At 48.6% G+C, this 9,887-nt stretch overlaps 1 protein-coding gene across 3 annotated transcripts in view; it reads left to right on the top strand.

The window, feature by feature from the left end:
• CBS (cystathionine beta-synthase) overlaps window positions 1–2,204 on the top strand; it is a 21,722-nt gene extending 19,518 nt beyond the window's left edge. For 2 of the 3 annotated variants that reach the window (XM_072398513.1, XM_072398511.1), the window contains exon 16: window positions 1,904–2,204. In XM_072398513.1, coding sequence (XP_072254614.1) covers window positions 1,904–2,064 — 161 coding nt within the window. In that variant the 3' untranslated portion in view covers window positions 2,065–2,204. The remainder of the gene's footprint in view (window positions 1–1,903) is intronic. The other variant, XM_072398512.1, reaches the window with a different exon arrangement.
• Window positions 2,205–9,887: the final 7,683 nt, after the last annotated feature.

Genomic DNA, 9,887 nt, shown 5'->3' with positions numbered 1-9,887 from the left:
ACCTCCCTCTATAATTGATCATCAATGTGACCCCCTCCCCTCTATATTTGTATAATTGATCATCAGTCAATGTGCCCCCCCCATAAACATTCACCACACTTGTCAGTCCTTCTAGAAGTGATGTCCCAGTAAATGTAGTGTAAGGTCATGGCTTGTTAGGAATGGGTTCGAGGAGGAAGCATCTTCACTCTAAAAACAACATGGTTGCATGGCTTAGGATTGGACAAACCACAAGAAAAATGACCTTTGGGCAGGGAGGAATAAAATGGAGATGTTTTGGCCATAACTCACAATGCCATGTTTGGTGAAAATTGACACAAAGTCCTAATAACTGTGAAACCTGGGGGTGAAGTGAGATGATTTGACCCGGGCACCTTGAGGCCATGGAGCATGAACCTCCACCAAAGTATTCTAGAATCAAATATGAGGCCATCTTTGTGGCAGCTAAAGCTTTGTAATAATTGGGTCATGCCAGGCCAATCATATCAAGCACAGCAGCAAATCTACAAGAGAATCTGACTGAAATGGCGGGATCCTAAGAAAGCTGAGCATAAATAAACACCCACAAACTTCAATGAACTGAAGAAATGTAAAGAAAAGTTGGTTAATTCTACAATTGGAAAAGTGGTGAATGAAATGAAACACCCCTCCTCCTATAGGTCAAGGTGTAAAAAGGGGTGGGTCTAGCTAAACTGGGTGGGGCCAGATCGCCTGCTGGCTGTCTGGGGCCACAACTCTAGAAAAGCTTCCTGATATATGTTTAGTACAAGGAAGTCAGGCGTCATACAGACATCACTTCATACACTCTATGTATAGACAAACACAAGATCCTTTATTATAAACCCTGGACAATACACATGTAGGTTTATTATCGTGTAAATTGAACCTTTTTGATAGCGAAGATGGATTTTTAAAGTTTACAAAATGCGTGTTACAATGAGCAGCCAATCCACAACTCTCTGCCATTGCTGCTCCCACCAGGGCTCCCCGTTCTTCGTTAGTGCAGTTCTGCATCTGATACACAACAACTGAACAAATGCACAGAAGGTTCTTTGCTGGGTTCTGCCAGCTGGCCCAATATCCAGATCCCAATATCTATCTGGCACCAGGAAGTTCAGAGATATCCTGTTCAGTGTTTGAGGTGAAGCAGATTCTTTGCCAAGGGCTGCATGTTGGACAACTCGGCTCTAAATGAATGAAAATGTCACGCCTACATGTATCACTTCAAACCTAAGAAACAAAAACTGTAAGCAGGCAGCTGAAGGGACAGATGGTGGTGAATTCTCTGCCGAATTTACACTGAGCTGCCCTAGAGTTTAAAGTTCTAGCCTGGCCAATCAGGATGCCTCGAGGTGAAGATATCATTTCTGGAGGGAGGTGGGTTTAGTTCTCCAGTTCATAGAAGCCCACAATGTATTGGAAGGTCAGACAAGGGGTGACAAATAATGCCAGTGTAGAGTTGTGTTTTTTCCTTAGGTCACTGTGACATTTATTGATAATAAAGTTTACCTTGCGCTTAAATTTCTTCACTGCTTTAAATGTTTTCCCCTTTAAATATGAAGAAAGAGTCAGCAAATTCTGGGCATATTCAGTATTAAGGGGGACCAAGAGGCTAGAAGAGCTAATGGCCTAAGCAGAAGAATGATAAATCTTACAGCCTGGCCCACCCTGGGGAGGGGGTAAATCTCACAGCCTGGCCCACCCTGGGGAGGGGGTAAATCTCACTTCCTGGCCCACCCTGGGGAGGGGGTAAATCTCACAGCCTGGCCCACCCTGGGGAGGGGGTAAATCTCACAGCCTGGCCCACCCTGGGGAGGGGTAAATCTCACAGCTTGGCCCACCCTGGGTTCTATAGAAACCCTTGCTACTTGTATTCTTGATTGTTTGTATATCTGCCTCCTAGCAGATCACAATGATGGTTCGTCCAGCAAGAAGCAGATGGTTTTCGGGGTGGTGACGGCCATTGATCTTTTGAATTTTGTGACGAGAGAGCGGGAGCGCCGTGCAAGCGAGTCCAGTGACCGTGACCCCAGCGAGAGAGTGAGACATTTCAGTGCTTCATGAACCCCCGAGGTCATTGTGATTCCATGTGTCCCCTGCTGGGTGAGGGGGAAATTCTTGTAGGTCAGTTTGAATTGCCTGTTACATAAATGATTCTGTAGCAATGGCTTGTATTGAATAAACATGAAGGTGCATTTATCTTCCTCCGGTGTCCTCATGATGGCGAAATCTGCTTCATAAAAATGCTGCTTATTGTTCTTCTTACTCCACTCTTCCACATGAGAATTATACCACCCCGACCCCCCAAACCCATTCCAAACAGAGACCACACGCCAATCCCAGCACCGCACGACGATTACGACTGATCACAGCACCGCACACCGATCACTGCTCTGCACAGCAGCACAGGCAGATCTCAGCACTGCTGCTTACAACACCGCATGCAGATCACCGCTGCACGCAGATCACAGCACCACATGTCAATCACCTCTTTGCGCAGCACGTCGATCACCACTAATCACAGCACCGCACGCCCATCACCATTGCACACGCGACCGCACACAGACCTTAGCACTGCTGCGCACAACACCGCACATCAATCACCACTGCACACAGCCCCACATGCAGATCACAGCTGCGCACAGCACTGCACGCCGATCACCGCATTCAGATCCCAGCACCGCATGCCAATCACCACTCCGCACACAGATCCCAACACCGCTGCGCACAACACCGCACGCCGACCACCACTGCACACAGCACTGCACGCTGATTAAAGCATGTGCAGTAAAATTGGTCTGTAGAAGATCACAACCAATGAAAATGTCTCCTCACGGATAAGTATTCTGTAAAGCCAAGGTAAGGTCGACCAAACAAACAGAGGGGAGGAAATATAAAATGCACTTTACTGATTATTTTACAATATAAACAAACTTATGGTTACACTTTCTAAGCTATTAGATGTTACAAACAAGGTGAATGCAATAGGGAAATGTAAAATACAAAGGGGATAACAGTTTCCAACAATGGACACTAGGTGATGTCTAAGGTTTGCCTGAAACATTTGGCCAACTGCAATTAGCAAATTTCACTTAGCTGTATAAAGTTTTAGAAGTCTGCAAGCTCCTCATGATGTGTCTCCCACGATTGGATGCACACGGTGGATTGAAAAACACTTGCACAGTGGGTAATTGGCCACCTCACTGGAACTCTAGGACAGTGACTGCTGACAGAATACACCTGATCACAGTAGCTGAGCCTTTCAGGAAGCACTCCGCATCAACTGGGGGGACCACACAATCTGGCTGCAGCTCACATGCTCAGCTACTGCTGCCTCATCAGATCGGGTCACACTGGCCTCCTCCCCCTGTACTCTTCAGCATTTATCACTTCTGGGCTTGTCCAACATCCCTGTGAATTCTGGGTAAAGCAATTAAAGTGGCCAGCACCAATATTACCTCTACCTGGGGTGCTGGCCACTTCACTACACTCCACCCCCCTTAACCTTGCTGTCTCTGGCAAGGTTGTAGGCCCCTCAAAATCTTCTTCCGCAAAGCGAGCAGACGGCCTCCCAAAGTTAGCCTTCTGAGAGCGCCTCAGTGGTTGAGTCTACTTCTTGCTCAATCAGCCACTCTTCTCGCTCTGGTAGTTCTGGAGAAAGCATGGCACCATAGCATTTGACCTAGTTGGACATTTTCCCCAACTAATTTGAGGAGACTACAGTGAAGACGTCTTGGTCTCTCCCGAGCTCCCTCTCTCAAAACATCATAGATGGAAACACCGGGAATAGGCTACCGTACTATAACTCCAGGAACTTCCTCCCAGGGCGTCTGCAGCTTACCCTGTTTATGGGCACCCTTTTGCTGTATCAGCACTTTGTCCCCAGGGGCTAGGTCTAGGCCGGACACCCCTGGGACGTCTTACTCCATCCATGTCTGATCCTTGACAAATTGCTAGGCCTCCGATAGCCGCCGTTTTCAGCTCTTCTGTAGGCACGGTAGCCCATACGTCTGTTGGCCCCCCTTTTTGCTCGTCCAAACATCACATAATAGGGAGAGTGACCTGTAGCAGCGTGCACTGTGTGGTTATATTTCCAGACTACCTCTGCTAGGTAGACTGTCAATTTTCTTAACTTCTCCCAGGCTAGTCCCATCAGTAGTTGTATCAAGGCGAGAATGAACCTCTCACAAGCCCCATTGCATTGGGGTGGTATGTGATTTCCTCATGCTGAGGGAGTGGCACCACTCCTGGAAGAATTCGCTCTCAAAACAGGGCCCTTGATCCGAGGTATTTTCTTTGGACAGCCATACGGGGGACAAAAGTGCTTCCACTCCATCTGAGCTGCAGTCTTAGCTGTCTGGTCTTGGGTTGGCACAGTCACTGCAAACTTGGTGAAGTGGTCCACCATCACCAAAACGTGATTGTATCCATCTTCTGACATGCCCAGCGTCAGAAAGTCTATGGTCAGCACTTCCAGCGGACATGACGTGTGCCCAGTCATCGGAGACACCTGGTTTCAGCTCCCTTGGTCACAGCACACTTTCGGCAGACTTTCTCGATCAACTGAAACAAACCTACACATGTGGCCTGTCTCCTAAACCATGCAAATGTTTTATGAACCCCCAGTGTCCAGCTTCCACATGAATTCTCTCCGCCACAGACAGGGCTCTCGCTCTTGACAGCACAACCTGCTAGGTCACAGAGGAGTCATAAGGGAACATAATCCTGCGGTACAGTATGCCTTCCCACAAAACTTAACGGGCCAGTCACTTAACAACTTGTTAGTCTCTGGTAGGAGCTTTGCCCTTTTCTCTAGGCCCAGGCCCTATTTTTCTCTAGGCCCAGGCCCTATTTCTGTACTAAAGCCCAATTGTCCTCTTCTACAACCTAGATTGTGCTTACCCGAGGCTCACCCTTGGGTCTTCCCCCATCCAAGTCAGGGATTTCTACCTCTTTTGCCTCTTTATCCACATAGAGGCAAGGTAAGGCCTATTTACAGGGTGTCGAGACAGGGCATCTGCAGCTTGGTTACTCTTCTCTGGGTAATAATGCATAGTGAAATCAAACTTGGATAGCGGAGCTGCCCAGCACTGCTCCAAAGCGCCTAGTTTCGCTGTCTGCAGATGAACCAATGGAATATTGTTTGTCCAGACCTCAAACGTGGCTCCTGTCAGGTACTCGTCAAAACACTCAGTGACTGCCCAGACTAAAGCCAGCAATTCCAAGTTGAAGGAACTATAATTCACTGGATTCCTCTCGGCCGGGTGTAAAATTTTGACTGGCATAGGCAATGACCTTCTCCTGCCCATCTTGCACTTGTGAAAGCACTGCCCCCAAGCCCTGAGTGCTGGCATCAGTCCTTAGAGGGAATGGGAGAGTCAGCAAAGGCTAACACAGAAGCTGCTGTCAGTTGTTGTTTCAGGAACACAAACGCCTCTAGTTGTTCCTTCCCCCATTCAACGGAGATTCGCCCTCCTTTTTGACCTGCCCTTTGCAGTAGCTTCTGGATCGGGGCTGCTTGAAGGGGGTACTGCTTGATAAAACGTCGATAATACCCAGTCAGGCCTAGAAAGGCTCTGACTTCTGTCACTGTAGACCGAGGGCTCCACTCCTGTATAGCCCCCACCCTCTCGTGGTTGGGCCGCACACCTTGCCTCGAGATCAAGTGACCTAGGTATTTGATTTCTTGCCTAAATAAATGACGCTTCTTCGGCTTCAGTTTCAGCTCATCTGTGCAAGCGAGACAACACTGCCTCCAAATGGGCTAGATGCTCTTTAAAGGTGGCAGAGGAAATGACCATATCATCGAGATATATCAGGATACTTTATAGGTTCATGTCGCCAGACAGTGCTCCATAGACCTCTGGAAGGTGGCAGACACATTGTTCAGCCTGAACAGCATCCTCTTAAACTGATTCAGTCCCATAGGAGTGACAAAATCAGTTTTTGGCCTGCCTGCCTTAGCAACTGGGATCTGCCAGTATCCACTGGCCAGATCAAGTTTGAAGAAAAATTTAGCCTTGCCCAATGCAGCAAGGGATTCTTCAATCCCGGGCAGGGGGTAGGCATCCCTTGTAGTGACAGCATTCAAACGCCTGTAGTCCACACAGAACCAAAGACTGCCATCCTTTTTTCACCAGCCATTCCTTTCCTTCACCAGCTCTATTGGCACTACTGCCCATGGACTTTTACTCTCTTCAGTCACCCCTTGTTGCATTATCTGTTCTAGCATTTGTTTGACTTCTTGATAAAGATGTGGGGGAATACTCCGATATCTCTCCCGGATGCGTGGGCTATTTCCTGTGGGAATCTCATGAACTATCCCATTGCTGCAGCCCAAATCATAGTACCCCTGAGAGAACACCACAGTCCACTTATCCACTAGTCCTCATACTTTCTCCTGCTGGGAGGATGTAAGCTCATCATTTATTTGCAAGAGAGAAAGAATCTGTTCTCCAGTCAATTCTTGGCTTGGCCCCACTGGCACTTGTGCTGCTCTCACTTTGGCCACATAACGGCCTTGAAAACTTTGGAGTTCTAGGTGGGCCAACTTTGGTACAACTACATCTTCAATTAAGGAAAGCTGAGCCACTGCTGTCCCAGGGGCTAGGTGGAGGGGAAGAGCGTGAGTGTTCTGAATAAGAACTGTGCCCCTTCAGACTACTGCAAGAGTCCTGCCAATACATGGTCCTCGTTCCATGGGCAGAGGTTGAGACCTTGTAACTCATAATGTGAGCCGACATTCATAGGAAGGGCCAAATTTTTTCTAGGGTCACCACAACATCTGTCCCAAAGGAAACTTTCACAGTGGCAATTTGCATGTCCCCGTCCGCAGAGCATGCCTCCAAGCTCCCCAGTGACTCCAGAGCATGCAAAAACCGTTTGACTTCCCTGGGAGGTCCCAAGTGTGCAGGACGTCCTGTTGACAGCTCAGACCTCAGCCCCTTGTATGATGTTCATGCCCAGTATTGTCTGCGCACTCTCCTTGCCAGCATCCTGGGTGATCATTATACCCTTTTGGTCAAGGTCCTGTCCCCACAATTATACTTTCCTCCAAGTGATCCCCAACACTTCTATGGGAATGAGATCCATGGGGCATTTGAGCTCATCTTTTTATTGGGGAAGCACCGCTGGAACAAGGACTCCCGAAAGGTAGTGACTTGGGAGCCAGTATCAAAGAGGCACTCAATCTCCTGGCCATCAAAACGCCCATGAACTATAGGACAATCAACTACCACATCCTTGTCCATCGCATACTGAGTCGTATCTCCATGCTGCCCCACTGACTGACTCTTAGCAGCAGGGCTCTCTAGTTTAACGGCCTCTTGGGACAGTCTCTCTGGAAATGACCTGCATCACCGCAGAACCAGCAACATTGTGGAGACCTTTGCTCGCTCTGGCCGCCTTCGATGGGGCGCTTGCCTTCCTCTCAGTGGAGCACTTTCTACCTGTTGTTCAGAAGGGGATTTTATTTGTTGCTTCATCATTGATAACTCTGAATCTGAGCCATTCCGTCTGACAGTCTTTGAATGGCTACCTCTCATGCAGGGGTCGGTGGGACTATAGATGAACCTACTGGTCTTTCTCTCTCACCAGCTCCTGCAGCATTTGAACCAGGATTAATCGGCTCTCTTTCTCTTGCAGGGTCTCTCAGTTTTGTCAGCAAGCAGCCCTTCAACAAACTGATCTTTAAGCCATCCATCCGCATCACTCCAGCCCTCCTGACCCGTCTGCGCCCTCTCTCTGTGGCGTATCTCCACTAGGTTTTGTAACTCCAGTGCGTATTGTGGGATGGACTCCCCAGGCTTCTGTTACCTGTTCACAAAGCGGGCCCTGAGATCCCCTAGTGTCCCTTTTAGGCCGTACACTGCCTTTAACCGACTGATTATTTTGTCAAGGAAGTCCTGCTCTCCTGCTGGCAAGTGGAAGATCAACCTCCTTGCTTCCCCATCTAAGGCGTTAATAGCCACCTCTGCCTGTTGCACAGGTGGTACTCCATATGTGCAGATAAGGCCCTGCAGCCTGCTAACCTAGTCACCCAAATCCTGACCTGACCCTGTATATTTGGGCAGCTGCTGTGGTCTGCCAAGAATAAAGGGGTGAGAACTGCTGGGGAAATTGCTTGTCTTTCCTCTTTTGGGGGAGCGCTGCTCGATGCTGTTGCTCCTACTCTCTGTTCCTCACTATCTGACATGGCCGAATCCTGTTCGTCAAATGTAAAGGCAAGGTAAGGTCCACCAAAAAGAGGAAATGTAAAATACAAAGGGGGTAACAGTTTCCAACAATGGACACTAGGTGATGTCTAAGGTTTGCCTGAAACATTTGGCCAACTGCAATTAGCAAATTTCACTTAGCTGTATATAGTTTTAGAAATCTGCAAGCTCCTCATGATGTGTCTCCCACGATTGGATGCTCACGGTGGATTGCACAAACACTTGCACAGTGGGTAATCAGCCCCCACTGGAACTCTAGGACAGTGACAGTTGACAGAATACACCTGATCACAGTAGCTGAGTCTTTCAGGGAGCACTCGTGTTATTCTGGCCCACGGCTGCCTGAACTCCGCATCAACTGGGGGGGGGGGAACCACACAATCTGGTTGCAGCTCACATGCTGAGCTACTGCTGCCTCATCAGACCAGGTGACACTGGCCTCCTCCCCCTGTACTCTTCAGCATTTATCACTTCTGGGCTTGTCCAACATCCCTGAGAATTAAAACCCGGCTGGCTGCTTTTCTGAATACTCTGGATAGTTTGGGAATCTGAGGATGATTTCCTTTGGTCACAAGATACATCTTTGTCATCGTTGGTCCAATCACATGAACCCATAGGCACGTGGTCTTTATCCAATAGTTGGGGATTCCTGATGTCCTTATAAGGATGAGCTGCTGCTTGCTGCAGAATTCTAGGGGTCCAGGGTGGCCCCCAGGGGATGGGCTCTTGACACGCTTAGCCAACATGAAGTGGGGGGGGGGGGGGGGGGGCAGAGTTTGAAACAGCCCCTGAGATGATGTGAGTATTGGAGCAAAAACAAGCCACTAACCACTAGAAGGAGCTCTGTATTCAATTGCAATCACTTAATGTCACCCTTCAGTGGGATACCAGTTAATAGACCTGTCACTGACTGATCATAACATCTGCCGTTGTCATCTACTGTTGCTGCCCTGACTGATGTTCTGATCCTCAGAATGCCTGACCCTACCAGCCATTTAGCATTTATTTCAGACCTGGGAACTTCCAACATCTCTGGTGCAGGAAGCAGAGCCTGCCCATGTAATGAAGACCTATGGCTGGCCTATTATATATTACAGACCTCAGCATTCATCAGTGCAAGAGCATTTGAAATCTTGATCCCCTTCAACCTATCGAACTCCTGCCCCCCTTGCCACATCCCAGACCTGGCCAATGGCAGAGAGATATCCGTAACCTTGACCACAACCTATTCTCAAACTGCCTTGTGTCCCTAACCCCCTCCCTCTCTAAAATCACATCTCTGGATAAAGCTGCCACCATGTTACCCCTCTCTTTCTTTGGCTCTTGATAAAGTTGCCCCTTCCACCTTCCGCTACCCTCCCGTCCTGCCAACCTCTGACCCTTGCACTACAATTACACCGAACACCTACTAAAGTCTGTTCCTGCAGCTGAGCGCCAGTGGAGGAAATCTGGCCTTAGCGTTGACTTCATGGACTACAAAGCCAAACTACAAAGCTTTAACACAGAGCTCACTGTCACCAAACAAAATTATTTCTCCGCAGTCATTTCTTCTCAAGCCTCCAACCCACGCAACCTCTTCTCTACAATTACCTCCTAAACCCCACACCTGCCCCCCACAACATCCTTCTCTGCCCAAGACATTGCCACCTACTATCAGACATGATGTCTCTGCCC

The sequence above is a fragment of the Pyxicephalus adspersus genome, chromosome 1, assembly GCF_032062135.1.
Source record: "Pyxicephalus adspersus chromosome 1, UCB_Pads_2.0, whole genome shotgun sequence".
In the NCBI taxonomy this organism is placed as follows: Eukaryota; Metazoa; Chordata; class Amphibia; order Anura; family Pyxicephalidae; genus Pyxicephalus; species Pyxicephalus adspersus.
This window is presented reverse-complemented; position numbering and strand designations above follow the sequence as displayed.